The sequence below is a fragment of the Tamandua tetradactyla genome, chromosome 13, assembly GCF_023851605.1.
Source record: "Tamandua tetradactyla isolate mTamTet1 chromosome 13, mTamTet1.pri, whole genome shotgun sequence".
NCBI lineage: Eukaryota > Metazoa > Chordata > Mammalia > Pilosa > Myrmecophagidae > Tamandua > Tamandua tetradactyla.
The window spans coordinates 79559061-79581192 of record NC_135339.1 but is presented as its reverse complement, the minus strand read 5'-3'; the positions used below and the strand labels follow the sequence as shown (position 1 = coordinate 79581192).

General features: G+C 40.0%; 1 protein-coding gene across 1 annotated transcript in view; it reads right to left on the bottom strand.

Annotated features, from left to right (window-relative positions):
• Positions 1-771: 771 nt before the first annotated feature.
• SLC18A2 (solute carrier family 18 member A2) overlaps positions 772-22132 on the bottom strand; it is a 37652-nt gene continuing 16291 nt past the window's right edge. The window contains exons 10-15 of the mRNA XM_077126152.1: positions 15118-15196; positions 14898-14949; positions 13746-13809; positions 11920-12039; positions 11647-11780; positions 772-3120 (exon numbers count right to left, since the gene is read on the bottom strand). Coding sequence (XP_076982267.1) covers positions 3016-3120; positions 11647-11780; positions 11920-12039; positions 13746-13809; positions 14898-14949; positions 15118-15196 — 554 coding nt within the window. The 3' untranslated portion in view covers positions 772-3015. The remainder of the gene's footprint in view (positions 3121-11646; positions 11781-11919; positions 12040-13745; positions 13810-14897; positions 14950-15117; positions 15197-22132) is intronic.

The window sequence follows — 22132 nt, the reverse complement described above, 5'->3', positions numbered from 1 at the left end:
TGGCTATTTTATGATTCTGAGAGGAGAAACACAACCCAAAAATGTTGGGGGTTACCGTCAAATTTGGGTATATCTGAATTTTTTGAAAGGCAACTTGAAAATAATTGGCTCTTACTATTAAAACCTAGGTTTCTTAAGATGAATAAAATCACCTTAATTTAAAAATGTCCTTATTTCTAAATTGAGTTAATAGCTTTCTTAAAAAAAAAAAAAGGGAATTCTCCTAATCCTTTTTGAGTCATGGATCCCCCTTTCAGATCTGATTAGAGCTATGGACTCTCATCCCTGAAAGATGTACATGTGCCTACCATTCAGAATGACCCTGATTTCAAGGGTTTTATGGACCATCCAAAGGCTCAAGGACTCCAGGTGAAACACCACTGTGTCAAATGGCTGGATTATGTATTTACTTTCAACAGATGCAGTTATTTGTTCACAGGAATGTTATAATTGCAGAGATGCAAGGATAACTTGTTGGTTTTTCCACACTAGTATAATGTGTCTATTTAAATATTTTAATTAAAAAAAATTGTGCAGGGCAGGCCACAGTGGCTTAGCAGGCAGAGTTCTCGCCTGCCATGCCCGAGACCCAGGTTCGTTTCCTGGTGCCTGCCCATGCAAAAATAATAATTGTTCAAAGCCAAAAAAGTTTGCTTCTAAAGAACCTGGAATAGATTTTACTTGATGTCCAACAAACGATAACTTATGTATCATTTAATAGACACTATTAAAATGTCTGATTCATAAAGGAATACAAACACAAAGGACAGTGTTGAGAATATTTATTAAGTAAACTAGCTAAAAATTGACTTTGATGGATACACTTAGGCAGTCAAAGGAAGAATTGTATATTCAATACTACCTCATTAAGGTTATTGTTATTTGACCTGCATTACCAGATACAAGCATAAAATACCACCTCTGTTCAAAAGATAAATGTTCACAGAGCTTTATCTTCTTTGTTCTGGCATAAATACATAATGAACGTCTCTCTTTTCACAATCTTGCTAAATCAGAATATTAAATCTTATACAAGACCTTTATAATTTCTTTTTCCCTCAGATACTGCTGATACAGTCTGCTCCCAAAATTGTTCTGAAAAACTCACTTTTTTAATGTTATCCCTGGGGATCAACTATAAATTATATGGTATTGGGGTTGGGGAGAAGTACATACTCTAAATCAATTTGTAGCACATTTAAAAAAATTATTCCCCTATAGAAGTAAAGAATAATCCTGCCTTTTAGCCATGTAAGAGTGCCTCCAGAGCCATCTTCTAAAGTAGCAGACTTGTTTAAGTTGCCCTGTGTTTCAAAAAACTGCACTTGGAAACCAGACTTCGCGTTATCCTAAACCCCACATAAGAACTTTGTAAAACAAATGGAAATTAAGTATTAGCCACATTCCTGGATAATAATAGTCATAAAACTGATAAGTCTTTGTTCTAAGGTTTTTTGCTGCTTGATATCCAAGTAAACAGTAACACAGTTTTAGTTTAACAAACTGACAGGTAGTTTTTGTTAACAGTTACAGAACTGCAGAATTAACTACAAGTATTTGAGACATACTATTGTCACACTCCAGGCACAGCCCATACAAAACTTGATATAAACTGACAATTTTCACAAACCATATTTACTGATATACTGAAAAGGCACATCAATGTTGTCATGCTTAAAATATTACACAGCACTAGATGGTATGTTAACACATAAATGTTAAACGTTTGGTTTTCTTTTTCTGCCTGTAAAAGGGGTTATATCCTGACCACCCTTTTATCTTTACCGATATTCATATGTGATTCAAGATAATTCCTTCATCTTCATTTAAAATGTTTTCACATTGATATGAGTGATTCTCAGAAATCTAGAAAATAATAGAGTTTGCGACAATCCAAAATTAATACATCCCTGGAAAACACTTTTGAATGCCTCGAAAGAGGTCGAAGATACTGCAGTTTGTTTTTTCATGTCATAGTAGATAGTAGCTATTAGCTTTTATTTTGGGGGAGAGTGAGTGCATGGTCTGGAAATCAATCCCAGGTCTTCCACATGGAAGGCAAGCATTCTACCAGTGAACCACCCATGCACCCAGCTATTAGCTTTTTAGATATCTTGTCTTAAAAGTGAACTGGGTATTGATTTATCTTACCATGCTTAAGCAACATGGACAGTATAAGGTACCTAAACCCTCAATTTTCTTTCATCCAACAATACAATCTTGTATAACTCTTAAAAAGAAAGCTTCTAATTGTTCATAACTATGTTTGAGTGCTTTTCTCTATTTTTAGAAAATTTACTATGTTTGCCTTTTCAGCTTTACTGTGTGCCACCAACCACATGACATGTAAACATAATTTACAATCATCTGTTTCCAGGTGGATGATTGATTACATAGAAAACTAAAGCCAGCTAATATTTACGGGTAAATTCAAAAGATGACTGACTCGAGTTCTCGTCTTCTGTACTTGAAATAACTAGCTTTTAACTCATAAATATATTGCTAGTAATTACAAGTAACTCAGCACTAATTCAGTGTCACTATATAACATACTGTCTTACTTGATTCTGTTTTTTCAGACTTCTAATTTCTCATTGTTGGAAAAACCTCAGAGGTAATATGTACTTTCGTTTTAAACACTCATTACCAATATTCAGAAAAAAATAGGATTTTTTTTGCCGAGTGTTTGTGAATGTAAGTTAAAAATTTATATTTGATTTGGATTCAAATATTTATAGATTTACACTATACCTATTTCGTCAAAATATATTGTATAATATTTAATAAAATCAAATACATAAAATAAAGTTTTCAACACTATTTATACAAACCCCTAGAAAAGCTGCTTTTTCTTTGTAAGGCTGTTGGCAATCAATCATGACCATGGAAAGTAAATAATAACCTTTGGTTGTTTTACATTTTCACCAGAGATGGATGGTACAACTAAGTTCTGTATGAGTCATTTCACTGAAAACACTGTTTTATACAATTAAATACTTTGCAGACTTGAAGTTCTCAGTCACTTTCAGATTCTTCATCATCACCTATTGGATACGACTGGATATTATTTTGAGTATACATTTTTGTTTTAATGGGGCAGTTGTGATCCATGAGGATAGCCTAAAAGAGAGCAAAGTATAGGTATATTAACTTCTTGTTACATAAAGATAGGTTTTAACCTACCTTTTTTTTTTTTTTTTTTTTTTGAGGATCACTGGTTTGAAAGCAAAGTATAGTACCACCACTATTAACCAGTCATTTGGAGCAACTGCCAGGTACCTGGCCTAGAAGATCTGGGTTCTACATTCATTTCAGGCAGTAGGAAATAGCAGAAGTGGTTTTGGGTATATTCATTAGATCTATCAAGGGTCAAAGTCAACTCAGACACCTGTACACCATGAAGCAAGGAGTGTACAGGTTAGTTTTAGGAAGTTATACTTAGAGTATTGGAATTGAGATGGGGGATCCTAGAGGTCACCCAGTCCTACTTTTATAGACTTCATTGTGGCCACACCCTTCTGAAGATGTGCTGTCCTTAATGAGAAATGCTCTCAATGTTAGAAATGTACCTGAGGCTGATCTAAAGCCTGTCTCCGCTGTTTCTATTCATAGATCTGGTTCTGAAAGCAGCTGTCTTCATAGACTGCCCCTCCAATATATTAAACCATCACCATTGACCCTTAGATTTCTGCAGCCCTAAATCTTTAATAAATTTGCTTTCCAGACTGCCCCTGCCCAAATCCTGGCTATCCTGTAGCTCAAATGTATGCTTTAGAAAAATCCATTACCCTTCTGATGGACATAAAAACCTCAAACCCTCCTTTATTGTTATTAAAAAAATTAAATAATGTGACCGAAAACAAATGATGCTTTTCGAACTGCATCCTCAATTGAAGAGTACTTGTAATTGTCATTATATCTTCTGAAAGTATACAGACCAAGCAAGTAATCCGGTGATACTGCTGACATTTATTGTCCAGGACCCTGCTGTGCATTTTAGATATCATACCTTAACCTCACAACAACCCTATGTGGTAAGTTGAGTTAGCAGGCACAGAGAAGTTAAAGACTTGACCAAGGGATGCACAGCTAGAATGAGCCAGATGTGAGCCCAAGCAGCCTGATGCCTAAGTCTGCTCTAGTACCTTTCCATGGCCAAAGAGGAATGCAAAGTACAGGCAGTGAAGTCCTGTGTGCAACTGGAAGGAATTATCTTTTCCACCAGGTATGTTTCATGGGATTTTCCTTTCATATGAACTTAGATTTAGATTCCATTTTAAAATCTAAATGGAAATATTTAGGGTGGGCCACGGTGGCTCAGCAGGTAAGAGTGCTTGCCTGCCATGCCTGAGGACCCGGGTTTGATTCCCCGTGCCTGCCCATGTAAAAAAAAAAAGTAAATGGAAATATTTAGCAGTATTAAAATTTACCTTATTTTGACTTACTGCAACTTATCTTTTGTTGCTCTCTAGCTATTACTCCCAGTTCTTGTACCATAGATTAGATAAGCTTCCATGACTCTACTCAGTGCTTACCCATTTATCATTTCTCAAGAAATTCTAACATGATCTGCCTGTATGACATGTTAAGATAAGAATTTCCTTGACCCTCTAAGTTAGGCTGCCAACACAAATCATCAGCTGCAAATTTAACCCTGTTTTTTTTACTATACTTCTTGCCACATGAATTGACATTTGTATTCAATAAAGAACTCAATTTCTAAAAATAATTCACTGAGGCAATAGGTATTATACACCAGGACCATTCTCCCTATGTGGGTGTGTCCTTGTCTCAGTACACAAAAAGCTTAATGCCCAATTAGTTCGATATCCCATCTCCCTAGATTAGTGATTCTCAAAGAAATGTGCCCAAGAATCACTATGGGGGAGGTAAAGAGGAGGGGAGATTAAAAGGGAAATACCAGGTCCTCCCCTCCCTTGGCAGTGCTATCAACATGCAGCTAGAACACTGCCCTAGTTACATGTAGTTATCTAAGATTAGACAGCTGACAACAGTTTACTAAGTATTGAATGCCAGTGCCCTTATGGAGTTTTCTATTCAGCTGAGGTCCTATAGCAGCAACTTACTTACCTTCCAACACAAACTCTACATGACTAATGGCAAGTCACAGAAGGAATGCTCACTGTGGGTTAAGTGCTTGGAGACAGCTATATGGAAGAGGTGGGAGTTGAGCTGAATTTTGAAAGATGGAACGGATGTGGACAGCAGGAGAGGTGGGAATGAGCAAAGTATGGATTATTTACCAAATAAGACAATAATGAAACAGAACAGTAAATAAATAAGCTATCCTGGCCACCACAGGGGTCTGGTGATGAGGAACAGTGGCACATTTCATGGAAAGCGCAGCCAGCTCCAAGGAATAAGGCCTTGTAACCAAGCAGTGAGGTAGCCTTGGAAATATGGCCATCCCTCTCCCTTATTCATAATTGCCTTCTATGTCTTCGTGCATCCACCATTAGACCTGAATCCCCATATCCACATATACAGAGACTTATTAAGGACCCCATTGTATATACAGACTTCTTAAGGACTCAAACCTAGCACTGGGCATATAATATGGACTCAGTAAACTGCATTGTGAAGGAAAAAGGATATTTTACCTTGATGCCTCTGGGTGATGGGATGCAGGGTCAGTCAGCTTCTGGCTGACACCAAGCATCCAGCAGACAGAGGAGCTGGAAGGACTTTATGGAACAACTATCAGAGCCACCCAGGAAAAAAAGCTGCAGTCCTCAAACCACCTACTTTCCTGTCTGGGCAATAATTAGCAACTTCAAGGATAATATGTAAGAAATGTACCCTATCTTTAAAAATAATTCCCCAACCTGAAAAAGTAATCCATATCAGAACACAGTTATTCTCAACTGGATATTCTGAGAGTTAAAGCTTGCCATGTAACTGTCTTATAATTACAGTGTGGTTATTTATTTATTTATTTAGTATGCTGTATGGCGGGGTCACATTTCATTCTTTTTCCATGTGAGCATCCATTATTACAGTACCATTTGTTGAATTTTTTGTTTGTTTTTTGGAAAGTACATGGGTTGGGAAATGAACAGTGTGGTTATCTTTGATACCTACAGAAAGACTTGGATGACAGTTTTTTGCTTCATCTGTATTGATAAATCAACACTATTAAAAAACATCAACAACCATATCTGCAGTAAAGCAAATGGAAGAAAATCTCAATTGCTCACACAGAGTTCATGATTCTTTGACTTGTGAAGTCGTCTAAGTCTAAACACCTCATTACCAGAATGCTGACTAATGAAAGGATTATTTGCTAAGGGATGTATCCCTCTTCTGGTTTTCACACACCCCCGCATTTAGCAACTGCTAATCCTCAACACCAACACTTGTCTGAATTGGATTTTTTTCAAGTGCGCAGTGATCAGTCCTATCTCCGCCACGGCACTGCCGCTCGCCCTCACTCCCCCTTGTCATTAGATGTCATCAGTCTCTGACCCACTTCCTCCCGCCCTGCCTGCACAGTGACTAGGGAGCTGCTGGCAGCTGCCACATTCACATGTGACTGTGATGCCCACAGAATGGCATCTGCCTTGATGCCTTCAATTATAGGCAGTGAGATGTTTCGTTTCTCAAGTTTTTAATGATTCATCTTGCTAAGCACTTATTGTGGATTTTGACATTTTATTGTGAAAGTGGCTTTCTGGAAACCTGTCATTCTTACTGCTTTCCCCTATCAGGACTGTCTCTTCAATTTCCTTTATCAGGTTTTTTTTTTTTTTTTTTAATGAATGAAGGCATGGGTTTAAACGTGAGAAAAGAAGGGGTACTGAAGCCTGCCTTCTGCCAGTCCTTTTGTGAAACCCAGAGTGGCAGCTGGCTGGGCAAGTATAGCCCCTACTTGTCGTCTGACCTGACTTCATTTCCTCCAGCACCCCAGATAAGCCATCATGCTGCCGCAGACAAACGGATAGCACAACAGCAGCCGAAGTCAGGGACTGGGCTAGGAGAGCCCATTCAGCAGCTCTAGGGCCTGTCTAGCATAAGGAAGAGAAGAAGGAAACAATGGTAGGACTGGGCTGAGAGGGTAAATCAGAACCGGATGAAAGCAATGCTGATATTGGAATTAGGAACAGATTGACAGAGAGCCAGGCCCTCTACCGGGATTCTCTCATTTAATCCTCACAACAGCCCTATGAGATAGAGGCTCTCATTCCCCCACCTGACAGAAAAGGAAACTAGGAATCATTCAGCTCCTAAGTGATGGAGTTATTTGGCTCCAGAGCCCATGATAACCCTTTACTATCTCCCAAGAGTCTTAAAGATTCTATTGGGTGGTAGAAGTAGTTGTAGGTTATTTTTGGTCAGAAAGGATCGGGAGTGACCCTGCCCCATTCTAGATGGCACAGTGAGAAGTTTCAAGGCTCCATCCCTCTAAAAGAAACTGAGCAACCAGCAAGAACTGGCAGAAACAGTTTTCTCAAAGCTCCAAGAAACAGTTAAAGGGCCTCAATGTGAGCAAGAAAAAGGCTACTTAAAAACAGTAGGATCTCTTGATGTCCTGGCTAGCCCCTTCCCCACCCCTCACCAGCTAATATTCCCATTGACAGATCCCTTGCCCCTGTTCTGAAAGGAAACAAAAACCCTCATGCACATACTGGGAGCATGTATGCCTGGCCCAATCTGTTTGGTGGTGGCCTGAGGGACTTGTCATCCCAGAACTTGCCCTCCATGTAGACGGCAGCTCACTGAACTCTCCTACAGAACAGGGGATTCCTGTAGGACATACGGTGCAGTACCTAGGATCATAAGAAAACTGTTTCCTAGGAAGAGGGGACAATCAGAACTGGATAAACTGGGGAGTTCCTAGGATCACTTGCACATGCCCAAGACAAATGACACAGGCAGAAAGGACTAGGGAGGCCTCTATGCTTTGGCCTGGAGCTATTCTCTAAATTGATTGTATGGATAAACCCTGCAGGAGAACACTTGCACAGTTCAGGAAAAAAGTGTATTCATTTTCCTTCCTTTCATTTTTTGTTAGCTTATGGCAATCAAGGAAAGCTCTGTCAAAACACTAGCTGGATATAGTCTTAAGGAATAGATGCCTCAGAATCTAAATTCCAGTGATAACACTAAAATATCAAAATGTCCAGGTTTCAACAAAAGGTCACAAAGCATATAAATAGGAAGTGATGGTCCAGGCAAAGGGGAAGAAGATTAAAGCATTAGAAACCATCGAGGAGGATCCAGGACATAACAGACAGACTTTTAAAAAATGACTCTAAGTATGTTCGAAGAGCTAAATGAAAACATGGACAAAGAACTAACAGAAATCAGGAAAATGACAGATTAACACAAAGAGAACATCAATGAAAATTGTGCAAAGGAACCAAACAGAGATGAAAGTCCAAAGTAACAAAAATTAAAACTTCCTTCAAGGGGTTCAATGGCCCATTGGAGCTGCCAGAAGAAAGAATCAGTAAACTTGAAGATAAGACAATTGAAATCACTAAGAAGCAGAAAAAGTCTGAGAAGCAGAAAGAAGAAAGAATGAGGAACCTATGAGACACCATCAAGTGTACCAAAACATGCACTGAGGGAGTCCCAGAAGAAGAAAAAAGAAACAGATTATTTAAAGAAATAATGGCTGAAAAATTCCCAAATTTAACAAAAGACGTTAATATTCACATCCAAGACACTGAACAGACTCCAAACCTGATAAACTCAAAGAAACCTTGCCATGCCATGTTTTCAAATGCAAAAGAGAGAATTCAGAAAGAGAGAAGAGAGAGGCAACATGTCACATATAAAGGAGCCTGAATTAAGAAAAAGGGCCAATTTCTCACTATAAACCAGGAAAACAAGAAGGCAGTGGGATTACATTGTTTAAAGTGCTGAAAGCAAAGATTGCCAACCAAGAATTCTGTATCCAACAAAATGGTTTTTCAGAAATAAGGGAGAAATTAAGATGTTGCTAGATAAAAGCCAAGGGGTTTCATCACCACAGGACCCACTCTGCAAGAGAGAGTAGAGAGTTCTGCAGGTTTAAAGGAAAGGACAATAGACTAGATCAAAGTCACATGAAGAAATAAAGATCTCCAGTGAAGGTAATGACATGGATAAATATAATGTAACTCCACTTTTCACCCCCTGCAGGATCCTAAAGGTAAATGCATAAAGTGTAGTGATAAATCAGTGGTTTTTGCAACACATAATATATAAACGTGTAATTTCTGACAAGACTTACAGAAAGGTGGGAGGACAGGGGCGCGTGGAAACACAATTTGTGTATACTACTGATGGTAAGTTGGTATCAAAGCATACAGATTGTGATAGATTTAAGTGTTACATTTAAGCCCCATGGTAACTACAAATAAAATTTTGGAGAACATGCACGCTCATAGAGACAGGTATTAATTAGAGCAGTTTGCCATGGGTGGGTAGCCAGGGGAATGGGAGTTAATAATAATGGTATACAGGGTTTCTGTTTGGGGAGATGGGAAAATTTTATTAACGGAAGGTGGTGAAGGTGCCGCAATATTGTGAATGCGATTAATCCCACTGAATGGTATGCTTGGGAGGACTGAGGTAGTCAAGTTTACCTTGTATATATGTTCCCACATTTAAAATGGAAGAAGAAAGAGCAACTAAAGAGACAATGACAACTAAATGCAATCATGATCCTCGAGAGGATCTAGCAAGGGAGGAGGAAAGGTTAAAGGGACATTACTGGGGCATATGAAAATATGGAATATAGACTATAAGATTTATGTCAATGTTAAATTTCTTGAACTTGATAACTGCATTTAAAGTGGTTACATAAGTGAATACCCTTGTCCTTAGGAAATGTACATGGCAGTGTTAAGCGTTCAAGGAGCATGATGTATACAGTTTATACTTAAGTCTTGATAAAATGGATTGATAAATATATAGGCAGACATATAGATAGATACATAGATGGTAGGAAGAAAGGAAGGAAGGAGGGAAGAAAGGAAAACAGCAAATGTGCCAAAATGTTAAAATTGGTAGATAAATGGGTGTCTAGGGCAGTTAAGGGTAGTACTGGAGATCTCTCTGTGGGGTTTGTATTATTTTTATAACTGCCCTGTAAGTTTGAAAGTATTTCAAAATAAAAAGTTAAGGGAAAAAAAAGGGTTGGGAATAATTGTCATACAGCCTTAATCAAATTGATATGGTCGCAACAGAATGACAACTCTTCAGTTGTTGCAGTGAGAAGTGTCTGAGCCCTGTGTGGGCATGACACTGTGCTGGAGTCAGCCAAACAAAGATTGCTCAGGACCTTAAAAATTGTAATGTAGGCAGGAAAGCAGATAAGTCCCTTAAGAGACATATGGAAAAATGCTACAGTTGTTAAGAGCTGGATGCATCTAAGCAAGTGGTGGGGATGGACTTGGGTGCATGAAGGAGATGAGGTGGGAGAGAAAAAAATGGTTTCAGAATATTTCCACCTCTCCTTCCCTTCCTTTTCACAGAGGCAAATGGATCACGAGTATTTCAAAACTATCTAGTTAAATCCTATACAATAAAGGGCATAAGGCCAGTGCTCACTGTTGGATATATTTTTAAAATAGGTTTTTAATGCAAAAATGCCCAGGACAAATCTAGATTGCACACAGCCTAACTTTAGGGTCTGTCTCTGTCTTTAATCCACTCTTTGGGGAAGATCATAAAAGGATAGTTCAGGAAATCCCAAAACGTTAAGCCTCTTTTGGTTGAACCATCAGACTGAACTTCTGATGTACTCCCAAAACAACATCTCCTCTGGCCTTGGTCATCTCTATTATTCATTCTCAATCCCAGGCACTCTTCTTTCAGCTGGACAAGTATCTATCACCATTTGATATTTCAAATACAAGCAATACCACCACTGAGTATGAGTGATTGTCAGGAAGAATGAGCTTCTCTTTGCTGGGTAAGTTAAACATCTTGGAAAGACTAAACTGACTGATGCATTTCGGAATTCAAATTTAGAATCAGTAAATTTGAACTTGTTCAAAAGTGGGACTTTTTATACTACATACTATATCTTGCCTATATCTACTATTCTGGTCCTGAAGATAAGAATTAAAAGGTTCTATGTCCTCATGTATGCCCAAAGGGATGTGTAGATATGATGGTTTTCCTTAAGGGAATGTTACCTATACTAAAACCATCTCCAGAGTCTTACAAATACAGTAAGGAGCAAAACATCAACTATGACTAAACGCTGTAAGGGTTAGGAGAAAAATAACTAGCACCACAGGTGGCCAATTTCTGCAGCGAATACAGGAGGCAGAAAAATTATGCCCAAGCTTTTTAAGCACACAGAAAATTAAACTAGTTCATGTTTATATTTGGTTTACAAAGAGCTATAATGACTGCTAGTCTATGCACAAAAATAATTTCTTTCCTCAAACATATAAACATAATGCCCAATATGGTAAAAAAAAAAAAAAGAGAGAGAGAAAAAAAAAAAAGAAAACAAGACTGCCCTATGTGGTACAAACTAAAAAGGAATTCTTATTACTTATGTTTGGAGGCTTTTGTCCAAAAACAGCAGAAACATTTTAGGACTAAATCATGTGGAAGCTATCTAGGAGACTATGCTTAGATAATCAAGAAGAAATGCTTCATTAGAACCTGAATATTTCTTACCATTTTTTCTTCCTTGGCAGGTGGACTTCGAAGAAAAAAGCAGAGAGGAGCAAAAAGAATATCAATTATTCCAATTATTGTCATGAGCCATGGAAATCCAATTGCCTTTGCGATGGCCCCACCAGCAGAAGGACCTTTCAGGAAACAGAGAATTAGATAAAGCTCTCTCCAAATGTCTTGTAGACAGAAAGATACAAAGTTTAAATAATTTTTAATAGTGTTGTCTGGTATATATTGAGATAAAATGTTCTTCTGAAAAGTCGATTTCCTTACCTATAGCATATCCCATACAAAATGCAACATCTGCAATAGCATACACACTTCCATAGACGGACACATGCCGCAGGTCTACCAGGTAGCCCATGATGGGCATCATTGATGAATCCACCATCCCTGTGGACAGTCAGGGAAGATAGTTTATAGGAAACTGACATAAACCAAAAATGGGCTGAATGTCAGGGGACTGTGTCCTAAACTCACTGTCCAGCCATCTCTTTCCCTTTCGTCATTGTTACCTGCATGTCTTGAGGCAAGACTCCCTAAGGCATGCCTTTCACTGAGGACAGATGATAGAAGATAGCTGATACTGGGAGTGGAACCAGTACCACATTCTGAGTCCTTGTTAAGCTACTGTTTGCCTGTTTTCTGGCCACTTGCTTTGCCATTCTTCAAATCCAGTGGGGCTACTGGTTATTGGCTGGGTGGAGCCCTAGACTCCTTCCTGTTCTGATCTTTCCTGATTCCTCACCATTCACCTGTTTTTCTGATCTGCCTGTTCCTTGCTCGCAGAGTGGGCACACCTATATGCCTCACCAAATCCCCTCTCCACCCACACCTTGGCCTCACGAATAGACCATGAGAGTTATACCAAGTTAGAAAATATTAGTGGGATCAAAGCAGACTGCAGCTTGAAGGGATCTGAGCAGTCACCTGGCCCTACTCAGGAAGCTAAGATCAAAAGATATTTGCTCATTTAGTTGATTAAAAAACAACAGCAGTAGTGATGAAATAGAAAGAGCATGAGGAAAGAGTTGTGGGTTCAAATCCCTGGCTGAGAACACATAGTCATGTGTAACCTCTCTGAACTTCAGTTTCCTCATCTATAAAATGGGGTTGATAATGATCATATAACATGGGACAGTGTCTATGGCCACACACAGTGGAGTACTCAATGTTAGTTCTCTCGCCCCCGTATGCATCAGATGCAGTTACATGAGAGAAATTTCTTTCATTCTACTAGTATTTGCTGATTGCCTAATATGTGCTGGTACTAGGGACACAGGGACAAAGAAATAACCTAAGCATTAAACATTAAGCAGAGAGTTGAAAAATTAATTACAATTGGGATTGATACTAAGAAGGTGCAGTTATAAGACGCGCACGCACACACACACACACACACACGCATGCACGCACACCACTTGAGGAACCTGGCCTGGTCTGGGGGATCAGAAAAGGCTCCATCCATTCTTCTTTGTACTATACTCCTCAAAGGTTAAAATCCCTGCCTTTATCCCCTGATAGATTTAACATTTACTTTTATCTTGATAAATCGTTATATTACAAATGAGAAATGAAAGTATGCTATTTATCTAAAATATTAACAGGATTTTTCCTAACACATTAGTTATTGTTGCTCACATTACAAAGACTCATCTCCTTTGCCTGTGAAAGCTCCTGCAGCAAAGCTGGTCATTCACACACTGGTCTGCATTTTCTGTACCAAACCCTATAAAAAATATATATGAACTCTGTTCCTCAACCTAATATGACAAAGTCTGCTCACAGATATAAGCACACAAAAATGTTCTCTGAGTAAGGGGTTCTCTTGTTTGCCCAAGCTTGGCAGTGGAATATCAGTTTGCTTCTGTAAATATCAACCTTTTCGGAAAAACTGGTTTTCAGGAAATAAATGACTAATGTGTGGAAGCAGGTATTATGCGGACAGTCTACAGGGTATATTTGAGCTAAACTGTGCACAGCCTCCTCGCCAACTTCTAGAAATTTTGGATTGAGTCACTATAACCTGCTAGGGTAGAAGGAAAATTTTCCTGGTAAAACAAGATTTTAAATTTAGGCACAAGGCTTGTGTGACTTACCAATTGCAAAACCAACTCCAAAGTTGGGAGCTATCAGTCCATAAATGTTTTTTGCAAAAGGAATCTGTAAGAGGAATAAATATTATGCTAAAATGCATTTACAATGTTCAACTCCTAAATCATCTTGGAGAATCCTAAAAATGTGTTTTCTCTCGGCCTGGTATGCCTGTTCTCTTCTGTAGGAAACAAGAGAAGGAAGGGAAAAAATGGGGTTGGGAGAGAACTGAACTCCCTAAATCTTTAAAAGTCAAAGCTGAAAGGGATCTTATAACAACCAAGAAAAACTAGTCAGCTGCCATACATGAAAGATCAGCCTAGTCCACACCCAATTTTTGACAAGGATAAGAAGACTTCATTTGGGGTACATACTGGCCATTGCTTTATTCTAGAAAAGCATCTTACTATTGTTTCAGACCAGTTACTCTACAGTAGTTAAGATATTGTTATGTTTCAAATGATGAAAATAACGTTAAAATATGTAATAAAACATTTCAATAACTTATAAGACATAAAATGAAAACACAGATCTTGAAGAGTTTTGTTCAGAGATTTTTTTTTAGTTAAAAAAAAAGTTTCATATTTTTTTGTTTAGCTTTTTGCCTCTGTGTTTGTGCCTTCAACACTTCCACAATGATTTTCTGCTCCTCAGTCAGGAAGGCATGCTGGAGCCTGTCACGGCCACATTTAGCACACATGGACCTACCTTAGATTCTGCTAACGTGTTTTTCTGTTTTAGATAACCTCATAAGAACTTTAGGCCTCACAGCACGAACACCCTGAAGTCAGCCTGGGCACATGCCACATGCAGATTTTGGTGCTTCCCCAACCTTCTTGGTCTAAAGGTAAATAATTCTATTAGCAGGGGTCCGGGACAGCCTAGTTTTATTGTAGGAATAGCCATGTGGGTACATCAAACACAGGACCATTTTGAATGTCTGTAGGTACCGTCCCTGGGAGAGCTTGTTCAGAGATTTTTAAGATGACAAAAAAATGGGAAGTAAATGAAAGATGTAAAAACACACAAACAAACGAAAAACAGCTAAATATCGACAAAATTTTATCAGTTGTAAAATGTTGCTTGGTGATTCTTGCCCAAGGTACCTCTTTTATTCACAGATTGTTTCTACTTGTCAAATGTCATCTTTTACTCACACATAAAATGCTGACTCCAACAATTACCATTCCTAGAAGAGCACACAGCCACCTATCAACAAAAAAAGCAGCATCAATAAATGATTGTTCAATTTTTTTCCCAGTCCAAATTTTCAATGGAAATAAAAAAATTACTGGCAATAGCTAAGGTAGAAACACTCAGGATTTTTTAAAAGCGCTACATTATAGCAGAATAAGTGTTGTTTCCATTTAATCTTACCTCCCCATTTTGTGTGCGAGAATCCCAAAAATATTGGTTCCAATGAGATAAGAGATACTGGCTGGCAAGAAGGCAATGCCTGTAAATTTATGAAAAGGACACTTTATCAGTACCAATATCAGTCAAATGTTAGAAAAACTAATAATTGTCAACATCACAGTGTTGATTAGAGCAGATGAAATGAAGCCCTGGAGACTGCACCCAAGCATCTAATATCCGGCAGCTGACGGATCCAGTCTGGACCCCACATGGCTTATCCCGCTGCACAAAGCAGCTGAGATACTCCAGAAATGAAAGTCATTTCTCTATCAAGTGCTTCATCTCACCTCCATCTCTGTCTGGTCTCAGGCTTCACATGTGGGCTGGAATAGACAGCTCCAGACTGTCTGAACTCAGCAACTTCAACCTAACATGGGATACGGACCACGGAGCATCTGTGTATGTGCTGTGTTTCCCTCATTTTGTATTACAGGAGTAATACAGAGTCATTTAAAACAATTAGAAAAAAAACTAAATTAGTTCAAATCCCATCACGTGATCATCACTAATTATCGTTTTATAAATATATATTAGTAAATGGGTGTGCATAGGATTTTGGTACCATTTTTCAAAAACAGAAGGGGAGATTGTACTTCTCCTGCTGTTCTACCTCATGCAATATGAGCATCTTTCCATGTCAAAAAATAAATATCTACATGGTCATTTTTTTGTGACCAGGTCATATTTGACTGACATTCTCATGTTGAAGTTTTAATGCTCTCCTGAGAAAGAAAGCTGGCAAACTCCTAGGTTCTGACAAGCTTGAGCTGAGCTGATTTCCCACTGGTAATGGCTTCAGGTGCCTTGGACATGCCCTCCTCATCACAGGCCTCGTTGAATCGGACCAAGCTTGACTGTCAGTGGATTTGTTCACATCAACTCTATCTTTCTACTTCCATTATCAGGACAACCTTACTGCAAAAGAGTGTCTTTCAAACTCTCAATAATTTTGGTAATTTTTCTTGAAATTAGATACACCAGATTTGAGTCTGAACCTTGCCCATGAATGGTAAAAGTTACTTTGTTCTCAATCCTCTAAGTGCAATGCATCAAAGTTAGATAAGTGACAGCCTTCAACTGAAAATCAGAAAATGGGCAATAAGCGCCCACTACAAACAAAATGCACCAGGCCCAGGGCCTTTCTTGTCCAGGAAGTATCACCAGCACCCAAATAAGCAGTGTGATCTTCTCTCTTTAAGGTTCTCCTAGTCTTTCATTGCGCCTATGTTAGTTAGATTCAGTTGTCAACTTGGCCAGGTGAGCATACCTAGTCTTGTTGCTGCGGCCATAAGCCAACGGTACGTGAACCTCATCTGTTGCCAATTACATCTGCAGTCAGCTAGGAGGCATGTCTGCTGCAATGAGTGACGTTTGACTTAATTGGCTGGTGCTTAAATGAGAGATCGCAACGTAGCACAGCTAAGCAGCTCGGCATTCCTCATCTCAGCACTAGCAGTTCAGCCCAGGCCTTTGGAGATGCAGAAAGAAGTCACCCCGGGGGAAACTGTTGGAACCCAGGGGCCTGGAGAGAAACTGGCCTTGGTTTGCACTCTGATGCCAGTCAGAAGATGACTCCAACCTTCTCCCCCAGCCCAGCCACCAGCAAGAGAAGAGTGAGACACCATCCCATCCACAGTTTTGCTATCTAGATGAAACACTGCCAGGGCTTTGGGTTCTTCCCCATATCCCCTCTTTACATACTCAAGTTATATATCTGCCTTGAAACATGGAGCCCATATCTGGCCCAGTTGCCAACCCCATACCAGGTGCACAGAAGCATCTGAAGAATGGAAGGACAGAATGATCCTGCGGGGCTCACTCCATGCTTCTGGACCCCAGCTGTTTTTTTGCTTCCACCTGTGTTGGCATTTCAGCAATCTCAGCTCCCCCAATCTACCCTGCACTTTAACCAAGGCTTCTCTACCTACTCTCTCTCTCTCTCTTTTTTTAACCTTAGAGCAGGACCTTATGTTCTCACCAAAGTAATTTATTATGTTCCTTTCATGTCTTCATTTCCACCTGTGGAGATCTTTTTGCATCTACGATTCATTGGTCAACTTTATCCCTCCCAAATTTGTATCACCGGCAAACTCAACAAGAATTCTTTCTATACCTTTTCCCAACTCAACGAGAAAAGCATTGGCTGGGACTAGCGAGGTTCACACCTGTGAGCGCTGCCTTTCGCTGGGTCACAGCTCTCCTTACAGGGAGTGCCGGTGGCCTCCCCATCACCCTCTGCTCACACTAGAAAGCCCACCAATGGGGAGATCTTCTACCTACCCTCAGAGCTTGTATGTAAAGGCTCGTTTCAACCCCAGCCTTGCCTGGGAGAGGCTCCAGCTATCACGGAGCCTCAGGGGAGCTAACGTTGGACATTCATGAGTCCTTGGGCTTCCTCAGAGCTCCAAATAGCCCAGCCCTGAGAATCCCCAAGGGCTCTGCCTGAAACCAGAAGGGGGCAATGGTCCCAATCTGCACTACACTAAGGAAGGCTTAGGAAGCTAAAGCCCTCACATTGCCAGATCACAGAAGCTTTGCAATCCATCTTGCCTTTTGGTACTCAGCCAAGCTGGCATAGGATATGCCCCAAAGTCCCAGCTAGTTGAGAGCAAGCCAGTGTCCTTTATTCCATCCCACACTGCATCACCACTTCTCATTAAAGACAAATGGGCAGGAAGGACCAGAAGAGAAGAGTTTGCCTCTCTTCTAGAGTGGGGCCTGTTTCCCAGGGTCTAAGCTTCCCTTTTGGGATTGCTAGGCATCACCCTGAACTCTGAGTCCCTAAGCCTTAAGGTAAAGAGAGAGCACCATGAAATGATTCTCTCTCCACCAACCCAAACCCAGGGCCTCCCCTCAAAGTGGCAGTGTGAGGAATTTGAAGGAGGGCTTGCAAGACCCTCTGGAATATGGATGGGCTGCTGTCTTTACCACTCCTACAAATATGGTAAAAAACACAGTCAACAGGAACAGACCCCATGACACCCAGGCAGTTAATTATTTTGTTTTGACTTCAAATATTAGGGTCTTTCTCCAGAAATCCACTAGGGAGGCAGAAATGCAGAATGGCTTCCCTGTTCACAGTGGACTGGAGAGAGCTCACACCCGGCTCCTGAACAGCAAGAGGCTGCAGAAACCCACGCAGGGCAGGTGTTTCCCCTCAAGCTGCAGATGAGGCAGGAATAGATAGAGAAATTTGATTCCTGGGGCAAATGGAAGGCATGACCTCCCGGGTGGAAGACGCGAGGCGAGCTCATCTCAGGTCAGTCCAAAATCTGGCCCCGGGGATAAGCCGGACGGGGTCATCACCTGATGAAATCCAGGCAGCCTGCGGTCTGCTCTCTAACGTGGATGACCCAGGGTTTCTAACTGACTTTAAAGACCGCATCAAAAGAAAAACCCCAAGGCTTTGTCTGGAGAGGAAGAGAGCAAAACAACTTAAGTACCATGGATGGGCCAGGGCATATCTAATTAGGATGATAAGTCGTTTAAGTGGAGACATCAAAAACATCAAAAAGCATCTCAGCCCAAGAGTGGGATGGGGGGGGGTAGAATTAAAGCAGGAAAAGTGAATTCAAGTTGGCCTGGGCAGTGGCCCTGCTCCACCTGGACCCAGGGCCCCCCTGAAAACACCTGGAGACCCAAAACACAAAGACCAGAGTGAAAGAGAAGCTGGAATAACGGCCTCTGCACACCCTAGCATGGGTTACAGAAATAAGGCTTGAAGCATATTTCCTCATCTTTTGCAAGACTGCTATTCGCTCAGCCAGTATTTTAAAAAGGTCCTCAGTACAAAGCGGTATCCGTCCTTTAAGAGCTTGGAAAGTCATTAGGTTTCTTCTTTTGACTTGACTGCCAGGATGTTCAGAGCTGAGGTTTCTGGCTATTAAACTACCCTTAGCTTAGCTCGGAGATTCCCTCCTCTTTCCCTGAATGACTCCCACTGTTTGGGGCTACTTTTTTTGTTTTATAATCTAATTCATATACCATAAAATTCACCCCTTAAAAGTGTACGGTTCAGTGGGTTTTAGTATATTCACCACCTAATTCCAGAACATTTCATCACCCCAAAAAGTATTCCCTTCCTGCTCCCATGCCCTACTCCAACTGTTTGGGGCTTGTTTTAATGGAGGATTACTCGATGAAAGAATTCAGTGAAGGTGGCAGTTCAATGCCACACTCAAAGGCAGTGGTCCTCAGGCCAGGCCAACTGCAGTGAGGCAGGAAAAGGGGAAAGTTGAAACTAGAGAGGGGGCAGCGCCTGGCAAGGCACCACAGCAGACAGCTGGGAAAATGAGGGAGGCCGGGGACATCGAAAACGTCGGCTTAATTCAGAACTGAGGGTCCCAGCCTGTCAGAACAGTTAGGAATTAGGAATAATAGGTAAGTTGAAAAGAAAAGAAAATATCTTTTTAAAAGAGAAAAACATATGTGTGTGGGGACTAGTATTTCCAGATATTAAACAATATTCTAAAGTTGTGGTAATTAAATAGGAGTGACAAAAGTGACAAGCAGATCGACAGAGCAGAAAGCAGAATCAGAAACAGACCCAAGAGTAGATTGAAATACTGGTGGTCAATGAGAGGGAGAGGCAAGGGGTATGGGATGTATTAGTTTTTTCTTTTTTCTTTTTATTTCTTTTTCTGGAGTGATGCTAATATTCTGAAAATGTTCATGGTGATGAATATACAACTATGTGATGATATTGTGAGCCATTGTTTGTATACTATGAATGAATTATATGTATGTGGAGATTTGTCAATAAAAATATAAAGAACAAAAGCAAAAGAAACAGACCCAAGAACATCTGGCGGTTTAATTTAAAGTGGAGGAGGTGTTTCAAATTGGTGCAGACAGAAGATGGGACTACTTGAAAAATGGCTTTAGGACCTTGGCTGGCCATATAGAAAAGAATACTGTAGATCTCTAGTGCATGCCTTATGCCAAAATAACTTTCAAACAGATCTAAGATTTTAATGTAAAAAAAAATTATACATTTATTAGGAGAAAACATGGGTGATTTTTTTAAAAATAATAACTCTGGCCTAGGAAGGGCCTTTCTGAGCTACACTTGATATCACAATGTCATAGAGGGGAAGACTGCTAAATCTGACTAATGGCATTTTTAATGTTCTACATGGCAAAGAAAAAAAAAAAACAACCATCAATAAAGACAAAAGCCAAGCAAAAAAGAGGGGGAAATATTTGCAAAATATCTGACAAATGATTAATATCTTAACATATAAAGAATACTTGAAATCTATCCCCCCAAAAATGGACAATTAGTAATAAATTCACAGCAAAGGAAATTCATTGGCTATTAAATATATGAAAAGATTCCCAATTTAACTCATAAAAGAATTTTTGAAAATAATTCAAAATGCCATCCCTTTCTCATACTCTATGGGAAAAGTCTGAAAGACTGATAATACCTGTGTTAGTACCTGCCCAAGGATAGAGAGAATGGGAGAGGAGAAAAGGAATCAGGTGTAATACAAAAGAAGAGCAGCTATGGACACAGCCGAGAATTCTAGAACCTTCCTGCCTGCAGATAGAGAGGCCAACAAGAAGCAAGGCTCTTTGTGCCTCATAACCCAGAAAGTTCAGGAACTAAACAGTCCAGGTTCTATGAAGGTAATGGGGAGGGTGAGGCCATAAAGGAAAGAGGGTTGAAAGGCTGTACCCTATACCCAGGGACCTCAGGCAGCACGGACACCAGGGTGACACAAGAGGCTACAACAGGGATTAAATGACTGTCTTCCTACTAAATAACAGAGACTGTGATTTCAAAACAAAAGAAAACATTCAGGATATGTGAAAAGGCTCTTCAAGCTTAAGATATGATAAGTTTAAAATTTAATAGACACTTTAGATGATTAAGATAAATCAGTGGGGAAAGGGAAAGACTATAAAAACATTAAAAGGATGAAACATAGAGGTCCAAACTCCAACAAACAGGAAAGCAGCAAAAGAGGGGTAGGAGTGGAATTAATTAAAGCAACGGGATAAAAAGGTTTCCCAGAACTCAGAGGGGATTTCTCAAGTGAAAGTGATGACCAAGCAACTGCCCAGCACCGTGGAGGAAAACGGATCCAGCACCAATCACCATTGTGAACATTCACCACATCAAAGAGCAGAGAACATCCTGCCTACTCCTACAGGGAACAGGAACAACCTTCTCAACAACTGCCCTGGATTCCAGAAGACAACAGAGCACTGGCCTCAAAATTCTGAAAGAAAATCATTTCCCCCTGAGAATTATACTCCCAAACAGACTAAGTCAACGCAGTGTGAGGGGAGAAGAAAGATGGCTGAAGATATGCAGGATCCTGGAGAATTCCACCTGCAGTGTATCCTCATTCGGGAAGCTCCTGGAGGATGTGTTCCATCATAATGTGGAGAAAGCAAGAAAGGGGAATACAGAAGAGAGAGATACAGGAAACAGAAGCGAGGGAAAGAAGATGTCCAAATGATGGAGGAGGAAAGTCCCAGGACAACCTGGAGAGCAGCAAGTCTAGACTGGAGCAGGAGAACAGAGCAGACGTCCATAAACACGCAACAAACCAGAAGACTGGGTTTGGTGATACACTTGACCACAGTTAGAGGACTACCGGAGAGACTGGGGGATATAGTCATAAACACTATACTGAAAATTGAGACAATGAAAAAACAAGGCAATAACTAACTTCAGGAAAAACAAAAATTTGTAAAAATGAAAATAAATTAATCACCATGCCCTACATTGCTTAGTTTTGAATAGCGTTTGCATAGTCATAATATTATCAACACCAAATGCCCATCTAACCAAAAAACTATGATAAATTATTTTAGGAAGACAGAAGGTGAGAAAATGTGTGGGTTGGTTGGTTGAATGCTTCTTTTTTTTCAGATGGAGCAATAATAGTGGTAAATCCTTGTCTACTATCTTAAGAAGTTCACAGACAATGTCAAACATTGGAAAATAACAAAATAGGAGAGC